This window comes from Bufo bufo, chromosome 3, assembly GCF_905171765.1.
Source record: "Bufo bufo chromosome 3, aBufBuf1.1, whole genome shotgun sequence".
Classification (NCBI taxonomy): domain Eukaryota; kingdom Metazoa; phylum Chordata; class Amphibia; order Anura; family Bufonidae; genus Bufo; species Bufo bufo.
This window is the reverse complement of record NC_053391.1, coordinates 481,165,715-481,186,101: the sequence shown is the minus strand read 5'-3', so window position 1 is coordinate 481,186,101 and position 20,387 is coordinate 481,165,715. Positions and strand designations below refer to the sequence as shown.

The 20,387-nt window shown below is 43.0% G+C and overlaps 1 protein-coding gene across 1 annotated transcript in view; it reads right to left on the bottom strand.

The window, feature by feature from the left end:
• Window positions 1-20,387, bottom strand: part of PCCA (propionyl-CoA carboxylase subunit alpha) — a 557,269-nt gene that overhangs the window by 238,100 nt on the left and 298,782 nt on the right. The window contains exons 17-18 of the mRNA XM_040425257.1: window positions 2,532-2,642; window positions 174-276 (exon numbers count right to left, since the gene is read on the bottom strand). Coding sequence (XP_040281191.1) covers window positions 174-276; window positions 2,532-2,642 — 214 coding nt within the window. The remainder of the gene's footprint in view (window positions 1-173; window positions 277-2,531; window positions 2,643-20,387) is intronic.

The window sequence follows — 20,387 nt, the reverse complement described above, 5'->3', positions numbered from 1 at the left end:
CGGATCAGTGAGAAACGGACCGCAAAACACTGAAATAGCCATACGGTAGTGTGAAAGAGGCTTTAACAGTTACTTCAAAGGGAAGATTTGTTTATCACGGATCACACATTTTGCATCAATTTGTTTTCTATGAGGTGAGCTTTAGAATTGCCCTTTGTCATCAACTAACTAACCTTGTGTTATTTAGGAAGTGATGTGACCTGGTCTGTGAAGTGACAAATAGTGAAGCTGCTGTCACAAGAAGTTCATTTCTTTCTTTAGGTGTCAAACTGTGTCCTGTTATGAAGAAAACCCAAGAATTACAAAATCAAAAGCTATACAAGAGAACTTCACATAGAAGAAAACATGATTTATATTACAAGTTTAGCATATCAAATCTAGAAAACATCATTGCAGAATTCTTAACCCCATCACAAATTAGGTTTAACAGACATCTCAACCCTAGTTTAAAAGCCCTATTAGCCTAATGTGTCAGTGGTGGATTGCAAGTGATAAACAATGGGGAGGATTTATTAATTGTGTCTATATTAGACAGTGTACCCCGAGAACAGCTACAGATATGCCAAATTTATCAGTGTGATTCAAACCCGATAATACATTTGATGCACCGGCACTGAAGATGCCAATCTTGACAAATCTCCACATTTGTCTAACTTTATGTCAACTATTAGTTGCCTTACTTTGCAGCACAATTTTGCACCAATTTGTGGCAACATTTTGGCACACTACTGACCATCAAACATAACACCCCCAAGTCCCTTCTCTTATATGCCCTGCCTGTTATTTGAGCAAGGTACAACACGTGTAAAGCACATGATAAATGTGGTAAAAGATGTACATCAGTTGTTTTTTTTTTAGCAAATTAAACCAAAACAAGATGGGTGCATATTGAGTATTTACCTAGTGATCGACTTCTGTAAAGAAGCAGTAAGAAAAGTAATGCTGTAACACTAGCAATCTGAAGGTGAAAGCTGTTTAGAGCAGGAGCACCAGGTTAGACTAATTATGTGTTGATCTGTTGAGAGAATTCCATGACCATGAACTGTATGGTACTTAATTAGTATATCTGGCCAATCCAGAACACTGATTGGGTCAACTGAGACATCATACATTTTTTGCAAAATCTGATTTAAAGAAAAGAAAGCAAACTTTTTAGATAGGATTACTTAAATGCTATAAATAACCTTTAAATACATTTTCTACAGAAAAAAGCCTGCTGAAAAATTATGTACGGTATCCAATAGGTAGAAGAGTGAAATAAATGTACTGTAAATAGAGATTTTATGCATCTCCGCACACAAAAAAAAAAAAATCAAACAAGAAAGTGGCTGCTTTTGCTTAATGGCTTGGCGCCTAAATGGCACTTTGTACAGTGTATATAAACCAAGAACAGGCTTGTGTTAGGCTCTACATGCAGCAGCAGGTCAGGAATGGAATGCAAAAATCAATGACCTCTGGTTCCTTCCATGTCCCTTGAAATTAATATTAGGAAAGCTTACCATAATCAAAAGCGTACTTTATACAGAAATGACACATGGTAACCTTTAAGCTTAAGGACAAAAAAAGTTTCTGTGTTAAGATTTTTGCTTTTCTTTGTTTTTCTTTAAATTACAGATATATGCTTAATCCCAGAATGTCAGAAAATATAAATGGAAGCAGTGGATCAGTGGTGTGGCATTAGAGTACAGTTTACATGGCCTGACGTGAACCGTCATCTCTGTAGAATAGAGCATAGGCATAATTGCACAGAAAAACAGTACTGTGCACAGTGTATAGGGCATCACTCTTCATTTGCCCAGTGTTATTTTATTCTACATACTTACTTTTCTTATGTATTCCCATTTATTGATTATTTATATTACTTAAGTTAACATTCTTGAAATTTCAGAACAAATAAACTTCTCATTAACGCTACTTTCACACCAGCGTTTTTGCTGGATCAGTCAGCTTCTGTCACGATAATACAACCGTCTGCATCCATTATGAATGGATCCAGTTGTATTATATTTAAAATAGCCATGACGGATCCGTCATGAACACCATTGAAAGTCAATAGGGGACGGATCCGTCCCCCTTGACTTACATTGTGAGTCATGGTGGCTCCGTCTTGCTCCGCACCACATCATGAACGGAAACCGCTGCTTGCAGCGTTATTCTGTCTGCGATGGGGATGCAACCAAACGGAATGCATTCTAGTGCATTCTGTTTAGTTCAGTTTTGGCGACATGCCAAAGTAGTGCATCACTGCTAGGGAATGTGTCGCTTGGGGACAGTTCACTGCTGAGGCCGGTCACTGGCTGCAGTAGCACATGTGGTCCTGACGTACCCTGGCCAGAAGTAAACAAGCTAGGGACTGAAATATCACTGAAGGTACCACATGCTACGGAGCTAATTCAAAATGACCATAATCCTGCCTGAAAAATCGCTTTAAATGTTGCAAAAGAAGGTAATAAAAAATAATAGATCTAATCGAATGGCAAAATCAGTAACTCAAGTCTGTACATAATGAACCTGCAATTGAAAAGACAAACCTTTAAATCCATCAGGATAAACTTCAGGGAGAAATTTTGTAGTGATGTCTCCTTTAATAAAACGAGGGTGAGTAATAACTTCCCGAAGTAAGGGAATATTGTGAGTCACACCTGAAAAACATAACAAAATCAAATCATATACTATGAGAATGTGGGATTATAAAACAAAAATACGAACTTCAATACTGCCTAAAACGTAAAATATGCAAGACAAAATCAAATCTGCCCCTCCACCTAATTTATCTCCAACCCTCATGGCCATCAAATGGCTGCTACTGCAGTGCTGTAATCATAACTACCGTACTTATTATATACAGGAGCCCTAAAGATGTTTAAGGTGGTAGGTAGTTGAATGACTTTGGAAAGTCATTCATCAAGCAGCATATGTAAAAGTAACTATTTTGGAAGTATTGGGTCGGTGAACAAGAGCAGGACCACTGACCTACTCAAATTTTAGAAACAACTAAAGTTTAATGTGTAATTTTGTTCACAGACTCAAATTAATATCACATCAGAGAGATTATGTAACAAAGCAAGTTATAAAAGACATAAAAGAGAACATGTTGCCATGGCAGACCTATTGTTTCAAGTGAATATGAGCTTGTATTCTGTCAGATTCTGTTCCTTAACCTGATCCGGACATAGGGCGTACCGGTACGCCCTGATTTCCCGATCCTTAAGCACACAGGACGTACCGGTACGTCCTACGTATTTCCGATCACTGCCGCTAAGCGGGCGGTGATCGGAACTCAGTGCCTGCTCAAATCATTGAGCAGGCACCTTGGCTAATTGCGAGCCCCGTGTAGGCGATTGCAGCAAACCGCAGGTCAATTCAGACCTGCGGTTTACTGCGTTTCCGGGTTATTCGGGTCTCTGGGGACCCGATAACCCGGAACAGGATGGTAATCAGTGGTGTGATAATACACCACCAATCACCATCCTTAGATCCTGAGAAGTGATGGTGATATCACCTCTCAGGATCGCTCTCATTGGTCGGCTGGGCGGGTGGGAGGTTCAAATCATCGCAGCACTACTCTCCTCCTCCTTTTCAGTCTGGAGCACGAGGAGAAAGGAGCGCTGCACGTGTCTCAGAGCCAGCACCCCTTATCTGTTCAGAGTCCAGGATCCAGCCAGCACCCAATCTGTGCCCCAGCACCCCCAGTACCACCAGGTATTTAGGGAAAGGCTAGGGACAAGTTAGATTAGGCAGGGATATTTAGGGAAAGTTAGTTGAAGAAAAAAACAAGAAAAAAACAAGAAAAAAACAGTTTTGGTTGCATCACCCTAAATTGGGTGTCTGGGGTCTACAACGCAGCTGTGTGCGACCCTAGACCCCCCAGGGATGCTGCAGCTTGCACCCCTGCCCACCCCTCCTCTCCCCCCACAACTTTTTTGGGGTGCAGGCAGTTTTTTTTTGTGCGTACGCTGACTGTGGCTGGCACTCTTAGCGTCCGGCTACTGTTAGCGCATCGCACACCCCACCGATGATCAACTTTGGATGGTTTACATGCACCCACGCATACATACACTCCCCTATAGCCTGCCGGATGTTCTCGGCCGAGGAGGCATACGCCCAGCTTGCCTCAGAGTCCGAGAGTCCTAGTGAGGACGACCCCACTTTCCTGTTGTCATCCGCATCCTCCTCCTCATCTAGCGATGATGATGAGCCCCCAAGGCGGCGAAGACGCCGCCAGGTGGAGCAAGGGGACCGCCATGCTAGGGACCCTGTGGCCCACTCTAGTACGAGCAGCTCTGGGGCTCGTACTAGTTTTCCGGCCCACCAGTTAAATCCAGCGGAGCCCCCTGCCGGTGAACTTGTCTGGTATACCCCAGAGCGTTATGAGCCCGTGATTCCTGATTTTTTAGGCCAACCAGGAATCCAGATTTCCACAGTGGGCTTCACTGAATACGACTTTTTTAGTCTTTTTTTCAGTGACCACTTTGTAAATCTAATGGTGGAGCAAACAAACCTGTACGCCCAACAGTTTGTTGCTCAACACCCGGGCTCCTTTTTGGCTAGGCCCGGTGGCTGGACTCCGGTCAGTGCAGCCGAGATGAGGACATTTTGGGGCCTGGTGCTGCATATGAGCCTAGTCAAGAAACCTAGTGTCAGGCATTACTGGAGTGGGGACGTCCTCTACCAGGCCCCACTTTACAGTACGGCCCCGGTTTGAGGCCATCCGGAAATGCCTGCATTATTCAGATAATGCAGCATGTTCCCCCCCAAGGTGATCCTGCCTATGACCGCCTATACAAAATCAGGCCGGTCATCGATCACTTTGGGGCCAAATTTGTACCAGGCCTATGTACCTGGAAGGGAGGTCGCGGTTGATGAGTCTCTCATTGCGTTCAAGGGGAAACTCCTTTTCCGCCAGTATGTTCCCTCTAAGCGGGCGAGGTATGGCGTGAAGCTGTACAAACTTTGTGAGAGTACCTCAGGGTACAGATACAAGTTTCGTGAGTACGAGGGGCGAGATTCCCGTATTCAACCCCCAGAATGTCCCCCCACTCTGGGCGTTAGCAGGAAACTTGTGTGGAACCTTATGCACCCACTTCTAGATAAGGGTTACCACCTGTACGTGGATAACTTTTAAACTAGTATCCCATTGTTCCAGTCCCTCGCTGCCAGATCCACGTCCGCTTGTGGGATCGTGCGGAAAAATCAACGCGGCCTCCCTACCTACCCCCTCCAGGTACCTATCCCAAGGGGGAGACCCGTGCCCTTACCATTGGAAACCTGCTGTTGGTCAGATATAAGGACAAGAGGGATGTCCTTGTACTGTCCACAATTTATGGTAACGGCATTGTCCCTGTGCGAGGTACCGCGGAAACGGTCCTCAAGCCCGATTGTATCGTCGACTACAATCAGTATATGGGAAAAGTTGATCTCTCTGATCAAGTCCTCAAGCCATAATACGCCATGCGCAAAACCCGGGCATGGTACAAAAAAGTAGCGGTCAACTTGGTACAGGTTGCCTTGTACAACTCTTTTGTGCTGTCCCGGAGCGCTGGCAACACAGGGAGATTCCTTCAGTTCTATGAGGCAGTCCTCAAGGCCCTGATCTTTTCTGACCGGGAAAGAGCAGGTCGGAGTACCTCGGGAACTGAAGGCACCCGGATCGTCCCTGGCCAACACTTTCCAGGTGTGGTCCCTCATACTGGAAAGAAGGGACGGACCCCAAAAAAAGTGCAGAGTGTGTCACAGGAGGGGGATACGGAAGGACTACTCAATGTGACACGTGCCCCGATCATCCGGGCCTCTGCATTATTGGTTGCTTCAGGGAGTACCCCACTTCCATGGAGTACTAAATTTATATCCCAATTTAGCCACTGACAATAGGATAAAAAAAACTATGGTTCTCAGACTTGAGACACAAAAAAAAAAAAAGAATTCCAAAAATATTATTTAGTAAAACTAAAAAAATAAATAAAAAAAAGTAGACATATTAGGTATCACCGCATCCGTAATAATCTGCTCTATAAAAATTACTCCCCCCTAACCCCTCAGATAAAAAAGTTTTTTTTTGTCACCTTACATCACAAAAATTGTATTAGCAAGCGATCAAAAAGTCATATGCCCACCAAAATAGTGCCAATAAAACAGTCGTCTCATCCCGCAAAAAATGAGCCCCTACCTAAGATAATCAGCTAAAATAAAAAAAATAAAAACTATGGAGATACAAAAATGTTTTTGTTTTTTTTGTTTATAAAAAGATAATATAGTGTAAAACATAAAAAAAAAAGTAGACATATTAGGTATCACCGCGTCCGTAAGAATCTGCTCTATAAAAATACCCCCCCAACCCAGATGAACACTGTAAAAATTAAGAAAAATTGTGCCAAAAAAGCAATTTTTGGCCAAATTTTCCATTTTAATCAGTTTTTATCCAATAACAAAGTAAGGGTTAACAGCCAAACAAAACTTAATATTTATTACCCTCATACTGCTGTTTACAGAAACACCCCATATGTGGTCGTAAACTGCTGTATGACCAAACGGCAGGGCGCAGAAGGAAAGGAACGCAGTATGGTTTCTGGAAGGCAGATTTTGATGGCCTTTTTTTTTTTTTAGCACCATGTCCCATTTGAAGCCCCCCTGATGCACCCCTAGAGTAAAAACTCCATAGAAGCGACCCCATCTAAGAAACTATACCCCTCAAGGTATCCAAAACAGATTTTACAAACGTTGTTAACCCTTTAGGTGTTCCACAAGAGTTATTGGCAAATGGAAATGAAATTTCACAATTTCTATTTCTGGTAACCTTGCCTCACAAAAATGTTATATACAGTTGCAAGAAAAAGTATGTGAACCCTTTGGAATGATATGGATTTCTGCACAAATTGGTCATAAAATGTGATCTGATCTTCATCTAAGTCACAACAATAGACAATCACAGTCTGCTTAAACTAATATCATACAAATAATTAAATGTTACCATGTTTTTATTGAACATACCATGTAAACATTCAAAGGGTAGGTGGAAAAAGTATGTGAACCCCTAGACTAATGACATCTCCAAGAGCTAATTGGAGTGAGGTGTCAGCCAACTGGAGTCCAATCAATGAGATGAGATTGGAGATGTTGGTTACAGCTGCCCTGCCCTATAAACAGGGCCGTCTTTAATATTGATTGGACCCTGGGCAAAAATTTACTTGGGCCCCCTGGATCCAGCCTTCCCACACCTTAGCAGGCAATCACGCCCTCCGCCACAACACACACACAAAAAAATCACATCTGGTAGAGTACAGTGAATGACTGTTAATACTTCCAGTTCTAAAGACTCCAGCGGCTCAGGATCAGTGCTCTGGGCTCAGGCTGGAAGTGGGCACCGCTCTGCAGGAAGGAGACCAGGGCTCGGCTCACCCTAGTGTTACAGTGCACCCCAGCACCCCACAGTATGCAGTATAGCACCCTATAGTATACAGCACCACGCAGTATAGCACCCTATAGTATACAGCACCACACAGTATGCAGTATAGCACCCCACCCTCTACAGTACCCCACAGTATATAGTAGAGCAGTATAGCAGCCCACAGTATACAGCACCCCACAGTATACACCTCACAGTATACAGTAGAGCAGTATAGCACCTCACCGTATACAGCACCCCAAACTATACACGATACAGCACCCCACACTATACAGTACAGCAGTATAGCACTCCACGATATACAGCACCCACAGTATACAGTCGCCCACAGTATACAGCCCCCACAGTATACAGTACAGCAGTATAGCACTCCACAATATGCAGCACCCACAGTATACAGCCCCCACACTATACAGAACAGCAGTATAGCACTCCACAATATACAGCACCCACAGTATACAGTATACAGCCCCCCACAGTATACTGCCGCCCACACTATACAGTACAGCAGTAAAGCCCTCCACAATATACAGCACCCACAGTATACAGCCCCCCACACTATACAGTACAGCAGTATAACACTCCACACTATACAGCACCCCACATTATACAGAACCCCACACTATACAGCACCCCACACTATACAGTACAGCAGTATAGCACTCCACAATATACAGCACCCACAGTATACAGTACAGCAGTATAGCGCTCCACAATATACAGCACCCACAGTATACAGTCCCCCACAGTATACAGGCCCCCACAGTATACAGTAGTTTACAGTATATTAGCATAACAGCCCCTGTCACCTTTTTCTGATGTAATCTTCACAGTTAAGGCAAACTTCTACAGCAACACTCCTGGTAGGACCTTGATGACCTCATAGCCATGTGACCAGTAATATTGCTAGGTTACTGGTCACATGGTGATGATGTCATGTAAGGTCCTAGAGAATCACAGCTCTCACAGTACGCTGCCTGGAGTGCCGGCAGGCAGGCAGGCATGGCAGCACCCCCTGTGTAGCTGAAAGCCTGACACCCAGGGCAGTGGCTAGCAGGTCTCAAGAGGCAGCTGCCTTGGGCCCCCCAGGAGCAACTGGGTCCGGGGCAGCTGCCCCTTTTGCCCCTTGTTAAAGACGGCTGTCATGGATGGTGTTGCAGAAAACGAAGTTATAAATAAACATCCGACTGGCTTGATCCCAAACTAAGGAGCATATGGGTGAGCCCTATAAAACCCCTAGAGCTCTCCCTGACTGCTATGCCCTTGCAAAGGTCTTTATGGTAGACGATTGCATGCCTTCGTACCTAGACTGTGTGACACCTGAAAACCTTATAATAGTGAGGGGACACGACCACCGGCTCCCTGCATTTAATACGGACGGAATCAGGGTCACGTAGAATCAAGCCAGCAAGGAAACACACAAAGGAAAAAGACTTATCTGAGGAATCAGCAGTAGCAGCCTCCAGCAGTGAACACAATCCAGGAAGTAGTATAAATCGCAAAGTGAGGCAGTATGGGAGGGAATATAAAGGGAGGCAATTAGTGTAAATAGGCGACAGCTGGGAGAAGGAAAGGAGATGACAAAGTGAAACCAAAACAAAGAACATAATGCAAGAGGTACAGAAGAACGTCTGCCAGAGCTTCTCAAAGAGCTGGCGGCGACAGTACCCCTCCCTCTACGGGTGGACTCCGGACACTCAGAGCCCACCTTCTCAGGATGGGACCTATGGAAAGCCCTGATGAGACGAGTGTCCTTAATGTCTGCCACTGGGACCCACATCCTCTCCTCAGGACCATAACCTTCCCAATGAATGAGGTAATGGAGAGAACCGCGGATAATGCGACAATCCACAATCCTAGAGACCTGAAATTCAAGATTACCATCAACAACAATCGGAGGAGGAGGCAAAGAGGAGAGTACAGTGGGTTGGACATAAGGTTTAAATAGGGACCTGTGAAAAACATTATGGATCTTCCAAGTCTGAGGAAGATCAAGACGGAAGGCAACGGGATTGATGACGGACAAGATCTTGTAAGGCCCGATAAACTTAGGACCCAACTTCCAGGAGGGAACCTTCAGTTTGATATTCTTTGTAGACAACCACACCAAATCACCCACATTCAGGTCTGGACCAGGCACACGTCTCTTATCCGCCACACGCTTATATCTCTCACTCATCCTCTTCAGATTACCCCGAATCTTTTGCCAAGTAAATGACAAAGATGAGGAAAATCTCTCCTCATCAGGTAAACCAGAAGACCCCTCTCCAGAGAATGTCCCAAACTGCAGATGAAACCCATATGCACCAAAAAATGGTGACTTATCAGAGAACTCCTGGCGATGGTTATTAAAAGCAAACTCAGACAAAAAAGAACACCAATCCTCCTGATTCTCTGCCACAAAATAGCGCAGATATGTGTCCAGATTCTGATTGACGCGTTCGGTCTGACCATTCTACTGCGGGTGAAAAGCAGAAGAGAACGACAACCGAACCCAAAAGCGAGAACAGAAGGCCTTCCAGAATCTGGAAACAAATTGTGTGCCCCTATCAGAAACGATGTCTGAAGGAATGCCATGCAATTTGACAATGTGATCAACAAATGCTTGCGCGTCTTAGCATTGGGTAACCCAGGAAAGGGAATGAAATAAGCCATTTTACTAAAACGGTCCACTACTACCAGAATCACAGTCTTCCGCGAGGAACGAGGCAGGTCTGTGATGAAGTCCATGGACAGATGCGTCCAAGGACGGGAAGGAATGGGTAACGGGAGGAGAGAACCCGATGGCCGTGAATGAGGGACCTTGGCACGAGCGCAGGTCTCGCAGGCTGCCACAAAACCCTCAACCGTCTTACGAAGAGCCGGCCACCAGAATCTTCGAGCAATGAGATCCATTGTGGCTCTACTCCCCGGGTGCCCAGCAAGGACAGTATTGTGGTGCTCCTTAAAAACCTTGTGTCGTAAAGCGAGAGGCACAAACAACCTCCCAGGAGGACAAAGATCAGGAGCCTCTGCCTGGGCTGCCTGAACATCTGCCTCCAAATCAGGATAAAGAGCAGAGACGAACACCCCTTCAGCCAAAATGGGATCCGGGTCTTCAAAGTTCCCCCCTCCTGGAAAACAACGTGACAGGGCATCAGCCTTCACATTTTAAACCCCAGGGCGGAACGTGACAACAAAATTAAACCTAGAAAAGAATAAAGACCATCTGGCCTGTCTCGGGTTCAGACGCTTGGCTGATTCCAAGTAGGCCAGATTCTTATGGTCGGTAAACACGGTAATAGGGTGTCTGGCTCCCTCTAGCCAATGGCGCCATTCCTCAAAAGCTAATTTGATGGCCAACAACTCCCTATCTCCCACATCGTAATTTCTCTCTGCGGAGGAGAGTTTCCTTGAGAAAAAGGCACACGGTCGCCATTTGGCAGGAGAGGGACCCTGATATAAGACCGCACCCACACCCACCTCAGAAGCGTCCAACTCAACAATAAAAGGTAGAGAGACATCAGGTTGTACCAAAATGGTAGCGGAAGCAAAACTCTCTTTGATACTAGAAAAGGCCTTAAGCGCATCTACCGACCAGGAGGAAAAATCTAACCCCTTTTTAGTCATATCAGTGAGTGGCTTAACAACAGAGGAATAATTCAAAATGAACTTTCTGTAATAATTGGCAAAACCCCAAAACTGCATCAGCGCCTTCTGATTCTCAGGAAGCTCCCAATCAAGCACAGCGCGGACCTTCTCAGGGTCCATGCGAAAACCAGAAGCGGAGAGAAGAAAACCAAGAAATTGAATCTCCGGAACCGCACACACAAATTTTTCCAGTTTAGCGTACAATTTATTCTCCCGCAGAATGAGCAAGACCTGACGTAGGTGGTCCCTATGAGTTTTGAAATCAGGAGAAAAAAATCAAAATGTCATCTAGATACACCAGTACAAATTTCCCTATTAAATGATAAAAAATGCTGTTCACAAATTGTTGGAAGACGGCCGGAGCATTCATCAAACCAAAGGGCATAAAGAAATTCTCGAAATGACCCTCAGAGGGGATTGAAGCCCGTCTTCCATTTGTCCCCTTCCCTGACCCTGACTAGGTTATATGCCCCTCTTAAATCCAACTTAGAAAAAACTTTAGCCCCAACAATCTGGTTAAACAGGTCCGGGATCAGAGGAAGCGAATATGGGTCACGAATTGTGATACAGTTCAGCTCCCTGAAATCCAGACAAGGTCTTAAAGAACCAACTTTTTTTTTTAACAAAAAAAAAACAAAACAGTGGCAACAGGTGACTTCGAGGGTCGGATGTGTCCCTTTCTCAGGCTCTCAGAGATATAAGTACGCATAGCGACTCTTTCAGGTTGGGAGAGATTGTATAAACGTGATTTTGGCAGCTTGGCGCCTGGGATGAGATTAATAGAGCAATCGTACTCCCGGTGAGGGGGCAGCTCCGGGACACCACTCTCGGAAAACACATCCAAAAATTCAGAGAGAAAAGATGGTACAGTCTTGGTAGAAACCTCTGAAAGAGACGCCGTGAGGCAATTCTCTCTGCAAAAGTCACTCCAACCATTTATTTGCCTTGCTTGCCAATCAATGGTGCGGTTATGTTTAGTGAGCCAGGGTAGCCCCAACACTAGAGGAGTAGGTAATCCGTTTAGGATGAAACATGACATATCCTCAACATGAGCATCACCCACAGTCAAACGGATATTGTGAACTATGCCTTTTAATGATTTTTGAGAAAGTGGAGCGGAATCGATAGCAAAAACAGGTATATCCTTTTCCAAAGTGCATACCTGGAAACCATGTGTTATAGCAAATTGATTATCAATGAGATTGACAGCTGCTTCACTATCTACAAAAATCTCACAAACCATGTTCTTGCAATCTAGCGCCACCCTGGCAGGTAGGACAAAACGGGAACTACAAGCAAACGGCAAACCTTCAATTTCCGCATCAACCTTGCCAATAATGGCAAATGGAAAGTTTTTAGAGGGTTTTTTATTTTTGTTTCTTTATTACCCTCAGAAAACTCCCTGAATCTCCTAGAGGGGCAAACATTAGCCAAATGATTTATACCCCCACAACAGAAACAAACCCTCCTCTGAGAGCTGAATCCTCTACTATCAGAGGCAAGCAAACCCAGCTGCATGGCCTCCTGCTCAGAGGGGATTGAGAGAGACTGAGGCCCCTGCGCACTGAATGAGACCGCCCCACTGACCTTGGACTGAATATGACAGGAAGGAGTGGTCTCTCCTCTCTCTCTAAGACGCCTGTCAATACGAACAGCTAGAGACATGGCAGACTCCAACGAGGCAGGTATCTCATGAAAAGCAAATGCATCTTTCAATCCCTCCGCAAGACCAAGGCAAAACTGACTTCGGAGTGCAGCATCGTTCCAACCAGTATCAGCTGCCCATCTCCGAAATTCAGAACAATATATCTCTGCGGACTGTTTACCCTGGCATAAAAGACGCAGTTTAGATTCAGCCAGAGCAATATGATCCGGGTCATCATATATCTGCACCAGGGCTACAAAAAATTCATCCACCGATCGGAGGGGCCGTGCCCCCACCAGCAGCGAAAAGGCCCAAGACTGAGCGTTATCCCTGAGCAGCGAGATGATGATCCCCACCCTCTGCTCCTCATCACCAGAGAAATGGGGAAGTAGGCGAAAATGGAGTTTGCAATCCTCTCTAAAGCGAACAAAATTCTCACTACCCCCGGAGAACGTATCCGGAAGCGAGATCTTAGGCTCGGAACAAACCATGAACGCCAGCAGAACCGGTCACCTGAAACTGACACAGTTTTACGGAGATCTGCTACCTCCAGCAAAAGACCTTGCATGTGGTCAAACAAGGCTGAAACCGGATCCATGCTTAAGACGGTTATGGCGGTTTATAATGTCACGGATGGTGTTGCAGAAAACTGGAAGTTATAAATAAACATCCGACTGGCTTGATCCCAAACTAAGGAGCATATGGGTGAGCCCTATAAAACTCCTAGAGCTCTCCCTGACTGCTATGCCCATGCAAAAGTCTTTATGGTAGACGATTGCATGCCCTCGTACCTAGACTGTGTGACACCTGAAAACCCTATAATAGTGAGGGGACACGACCACCGGCTCCCTGCACTTAATACGGACGGAGTCAGGGTCACCTACAATCAAGCCAGCAAGTAAACACACAAAGGAAAAAGACTTATCTGAGGAATCAGCAGTAGCAGCCTCCAGCAGTGAACACAATCCAGGAAGTAGTATAAACCGCAAAGTGAGGCAGTATGGGAGGGAATATAAAGGGAGGCAATTAGTGTAAATAGGTGACAGCTGGGAGAAGGAAAGGAGATGACAAAGTGAAACCAAAACCAAGAACATCATGCAAGGTACAGAAGAACGTCTGCCAAACCTTCTAAGAAAGCTGGCGGTGACAACAGCCCTACCTATAAAAAAACACACCAGTTCTGGGTTTGTTTTTCACAAGAAGCATTGCCTGATGAGAATGATGCCTCGCACAAAAGAGCTCTCAGAAGACCTACGATTAAGAATTGTTGACTTGCATGAAGCTGGAAAGGGTTATAAAAGTATCTCCAAAAGCCTTGCTGTTCATCAGTCCACGGTAAGACAAATTGTCTATAAATGGAGAAAGTTAAGCACTGCTGCTACTCTCCCTAGGAGTGGCCGTCCTGTAAAGAGGACTGCAAGAGCACAGCGCAGACTGCTCAATGATGTGAATAAGAATCCTAGAGTGTCAGCTAAAGACTTACAAAAGTCTCTGGCATATGCTAACATCCCTGTTAGCGAATCTACGATACGTAAAACACTAAACAAGAATGGATTTCATAGGAGGATACCACAGAAGAAGCCACTGCTGTCCAGAAAAAACATTGCTGCACTTTTACAGTTTGCACAAGAGCACCTGGATGTTCCACAGCAGTACTGGCAAAATATTCTGTGGACAGATGAAACCAAAGTTGAGTTGTTTGGAAGAAACACACAACACTATGTGTGGAGAAAAAGAGGCACAGCACACCAACATCAAAACCTCAACCCAACTGTGAAGTATGGTGGTGGGGGCATCATGGTTTGGGGCTGCTTTGCTGTGCCAGGGCTTGGACGGATTGCCATCATCGAAGGAAAAATGAATTCCCAAGTTTATCAAGACATTTTGCAGGAGAACTTAGGGCCATCTGTCCACCAGCTGAAGCTCAATAGAAGATGGGTGTTGCAACAGGACAACGACCCAAAGAATAGAAGTAAATCAACAACAGAATGGCTTAAACAGAAGAAAATACACCTTCTGGAGTGGCTCAGTCAGAGTCCTGACCTCAACCCGATTGAGATGCTGTGCAATGACCTCAAGAAAGCGATTCACACCAGACATCCCAAGAATATTGCTGAACTGAAACAGATCTGTAAAGTAGAATGGTCAAGAATTACTCCTGACCGTTGTGCAAGTCTGATCTGCAACTACAGGAAACATTTGGTTGAAGTTATTGCTGCCAAAGGAGGTTCAACCAGTTATTAAATCCAAGGGTTCACATACCTTCTCCACCTGCACTGTAAATGTTTACATGGTGTGTTCAATAAAAACATGGTAACATTTAATTCTTTGTGTGCTATTAGTTTAAGCAGACTGTGATGGTCTATTGTTGTGACTTAGATGAAGATCAGATCACATTTTCTGACCAATTTGTGCAGAAATCCATATAATTCCAAAGGGTTCGCATACTGTTTCTTGCAACTGTAGATAAAACAAAAATGATATGTACCCTAAAAAAAGTCCCAACAAAACTGCCACCTTATCCCGTAGTTTCCAAAATGGGGTCACTTTTATGGAGTTTCTACTCTAGGGGTGCATCAGGGGGGCTTCAAATGGGACATGGTGTAAATAAACCAGTCCAGCAAAATCTTCCTTCCAAAAACCACATGGCGCACCTTTACCTCTACGCCCTACTGTGTTGCCCGCACAGTAGTTTACAGCCACATATGGGGTGTTTCTGCAAACGACAGAATCGGGGCAATAAATATAGCATTTTGTTTGGCTGTTAACCCTTGCTTTGTTACTGGAAAAAATAGGTTAAAATGGAAAATTTGCCAAAAAATTGAAATTCTGAAATTGTATCTCCATTTGCCATTAACTCTTGTGGAACACCTAAAGGGTTAACGATATTTGAAAAATCAGTTTTGTATACCTTGAGGGGTGTAGTTTCTAGAATGGGGTCATTTTTGGGTGGTTTCTCATATATAAGCCTCACAAAGTGACTTCAGACCTGAACTGGTCCCTAAAAATTGGGTTTTTGAAAATTTCAGAAAAATTTCAAGATTTGCTTCTAAACTTTTAAGCCTTGTAACAACCCCAAAAAATAAAATATCATTCCCAAAATGATCCAAACATGAAGTAGACATATGGGGAATGTAAAGTAATAACTATTTTTGGAGGTATTACTATGTATTATAGAAGTAGAGAAATTAAAACTTGGAAGTTTGCAATAAAATACCAAAGATTTTAACTAAAATTTGGTATTTTATTATAAATAAAAATAATTTTTTTTTACTTCATTTTACCAGTTTCATGAAGTACAATCTGTGACAAAAAAAACTATCTCCGAATGGCCTGGATAAGTCAAAGCGTTTTAAAGTTATCACCACTTAAAGTGACATTGGTCAGATTTGCAAAAAATGGCCGGGTCTTTAAGGACTCAGCCCTATTTCACCTTAAGGAGTTAAAGAGGACTTTTCACTAGTGTAAAAACTAAAAACTAACTATATCAGTGGGCAGAGTGGCGCCCCAGGGGTCCCCCTGCACTTACTAGTATGTCTGGGCGCCGCTCCATTCGCCCGGTATAGGCTCCGGTGTCTGCAGCTCCCTCTGTTGTACTGGGCAGAGTTTTTGTATTAGGGTTGTCCCTTGCTGCAGCGCTGGCCAATCGTAGCGCACAGCTCATAGCCTGGGAGTCCAGGCTATGAGCTGGACTCCCAGTACAAGAGTAGGGAGCTGCAGACACCGGAGCCTATACAGGGCGAACGGAGAGGCGCCCAGACATACTAGTAAGTGCAGGGGGACCCCTGGGTGCTGCTCTGCCCACTGATATAGTTAGTTTTTAGTTTTTAAACTAGTGAAAGGTCCTCTTTAAGTGCACTAGAAGCAGAGCTTCACTGTGAAGTGCCCTCTGTTGTCTGCACTGTGCTGCTTCACAGCTGTAGTGGTCTCCTAGCTCCTAGTTGGATGCTAAGGCTGACACACAGAGCAGAGGAGATGGACTGTGAAGAAACAATACAGTTCACTTCACAATGAAGCTCCGCCTCCAGTGCACTTAAGGAGCAAAATAAAAATTTATATTCACACTATTTTTTATGATCAAGGCCCCACTGTTTGTACTGCTCTCCCTATCCACTACCTATTGCTGTCAACCGTTTAACATGGTCAAAACTGTTGATAGACTCTTTTTAAAGGGTTGTCTCATGATGAACAACTGCTTTCAAAACACAGCTGTTGCAGACTGTCCTAGGCCCTGATCCTAGCAAACAACTGATTTTGCTGGGGAAAAGCCATGGGCAATGGTCATTGTAGAGCGTACGATCAGAGGTCGTCTTTGTGAGACTATCCAATTAACCTTCACATACTATTAAATGGGTTATTTGTTGAATCACTGACACACCAAGAGTCTTGAAAGTATGTTAATATAGTAATAATAATATTACTACAGTAATCATAATACAGGTGAAACACTAAAAATTAGAATATCGTGCAAAAGTTCATTGATTTCAGTATTGCAACTTAAAATTTGAATTTTGTGAAAAGGTTCAATATTCTAGGCGCAAAGTGTCACACTCTAGTCAGCTAATAATCCATAACACCTGAGCAAAGGGTGCCTCAAAATTGAGACTTTGGGGTTTCATAAGTGGAAAGCCATAATCATCCAAATCATAACAAATAAAGGCTTGAAATATCAATCAATCAATATACTGAAATATCTCACTTTGCATGTAATGAGTCTATCTCATATGTTAGTTTCACCTTTTAACCACCTCCCGTCCGCACGTTGACTATAAACGTCCGGGAGGTGGTTCTCTATTTCTGAATGGACGTTCCAGAAAGTCCGTTCAGAAACTGCAGCTGCACGCTAATCGTGCAGCTGCTGATCAGGTTGCCCGCTGTCAGTGACAGCAGGGCAACCCTTAGAGAAGGCAGAGACAGTGCCCAGGTGTCCCTGGCTTCTGGATCGCTGCATACACAGCGCTCACCGCTATGCGCTTCCTGTTCCGGCCCGGCGGTCATGTGACCGCCGGGACCGGAGAGTGCAGGAGCTGTATGAGGTCTTTCAGAGACCTTGATCAGCCCTGCACTGAGGCTGTTCAGCGCTGTATTGTGCTATACAGCCTCTGTGTGGGGGTGTATTTCTCCTGTAACTGGGGCTACAATGTCAGCCCCAGTTACAGGAGAACTCAACATTGAAAAAAAAAAGAATAGGTGAAGTAAATGTCCCCCAGAGGTCTTGTATGACCTTATGGGGGACGAAAAGTGTAAAAAATAAATAAAATAAAAATTAAGTGTTAAAAAACTAAAATAAAAAAAATGTTTCACATGTAAAAAGAAATTAAAATTCCCCAAGTAAGGAATTAAAAAAAATAATACAAATTAGAAAAAATTTAATAAAATAGACATATTTGGAATTGCCGCGTCCGTGACGGTCGGCTCTATAAATATATCACATAATCGACCCAGTCCGATAAACATTAAAAAAAATTAAAATAACTGTCAAAAAAAAACTATTTTTGTCACCTTACATCACAAAAAGTGCAACACCAAGTGATCAAAAAGGCGTATGTCCCACAAAATGGTACCAATAAAACTGTCACCTCATGCCGCAAAAAATGAGCCCCTACATAAGAAATTCTCTAAAAAAATTAATTAAAAAAACTATAGCTGTTAGAACATGTTGACACAAACATTTTTTTGGTTTAAAAAATGCTATTGTGTTAAAGTGACATAAATAAAACAAAGTATACATATTAGGTATTGCCGCGTCCGTAAAAAACAGCTCTATAAAAATATCAAGCAACACATCAAGCAATTTTTGTCACCTTACATCACAAAAAGTGCAACACCAAGTGATCAAAAAGGCGTATGTCCCAAAAAATTGTGCCAATAAAATCGTCACCTCATCCCGCAAAAAATGAGCTCCTACATAAGAAAATCTCTCAAAGAATAAAAAAACTATAGCTCTCAGAACATGGACACAATAAAACAATTTTTTTTTTTCAAAAATGCTATTAGTGTGTAAAACTTAAATAAATAAGAAAGTATACATTTTAGGTATCGCCTAGTCGGTAATAATCTGCTCTATAAAAAAGGCACTTGACCGAACCCCTCTGGTGAACGCTGTAAAAATAAATAAAAACTGTGCTAAAACAACAAATTTTTTGGTCACCTTGCCCCATAAAGTGTTATAATGAATGATCAAAAAATTATTTGTAGCCAAAAATAGTACCAATAAAACTGGCACCTTATCCCCTAGTTTCCAAAATGGGATCACTTCTTGGGAGTTTCTACTGTAAGGGTGCATCAGGGGGGCTTCAAATGGGACATGGCATATAAAAACCATGTGGAATTTCTTTTCTTCTGCGCCCTGCTGTGTGCCCATACAGCAGTTTATGACCACATGTGGGGTGTTTCTGTAAACCGCAGAATCTGGGTAATAAATATTTAGTTTTGTTTGGCTTTTAACCATCGATGTGTTAAAGAAAAAATTGGATTAAAATGGAAAATCTGCCAAAAAAAGTGAAATTTTAAATTTTTATCTCCATTTTCCTTTAATACTTGTGGAATGCCTAAAGGGGTAACTAAGTTTGTAAAATCGGTTTTAAGTAACTTGAGGGGTGTAGTTTCTACAATGGGGTCATTTATGGGGGTATTCACTATGTAAGCCCCACAAAGTGACTTCAGACCTGAACTGGTCCTTAACCCCTTAAGGACTCAGCCCTATTTCACCTTACGGACCAGGCCATTATTTTGCAAATCTGACCAGTGTCACTTTAAGTGCTGATTACTTTAAAGCGCTTTGACTTATCCAGGCCATTCTGAGAATGCTTTTTCGTCACATATTGTACTTCATGACACTGGTAAAATTAAATCAAAAAAATTCATTTTTATTTATAAAAAAAATACCAAATTTACCAAATATTTTTAAAAAATTGCAAATTTCCAAGTTTCAATTTTTCTACTTCTATAATACATAGTAATACCTCCAAAAATAGTTATAACTTAACATTCCCTATATATCTACTTCATGTTTGGATCATTTTGGGAATGATATTTTATTTTTTGGGGATGTTACAAGGCTTAGAAGTTTAGAAGCAAATCAAAAACCCAATTTTTTAGGGACCAATTTAGGTCTAAAGTCACTTTGCGAGGCTTACATAATAGAAACCACCCAAAAATGACCCCATTCTATAAACTACACCCCTCAAGGTATTCAAAAATGATTTTACAAACGTCGTTAACCCTTTAGGTGTTCCACAAGAATTAATGTATTATAGAGATACAATTTCAAAATGTAACTTTTTTGGAAGATTTTCTATTTTAATAAATTTTTTCCAGTAACAAAGCAAGGGTTAACAGCCAAACAAAACTCAATATTTATGGCCCTGATTCTGTAGTTTACAGAAACACCCTATATGTAGTCGTAAACAGCTGTACGGGCACACGGCAGGGCGCAGAAGGAAAGGAATGCCATACGGTTTTTGGAAGGCAGATTTTGCTGGACTGTTTTTTTTGACACCATGTCCCATTTGAAGCCCCCCTGATGCACCCCTAGAGTAGAAACTCTAAAAAAGTGGCCCCATTTTAGAAACTACCGGATAGGGTGGCAGTATTGTTGGTACTAGTTTAGTGTACATATGATTTTTGGTTGCTCTATATTACACTTTTTGTGAGGCAAGATAACAAGAAATAGCTGTTTTGGCACCGTTTTTATTTTCTGTTATTTAC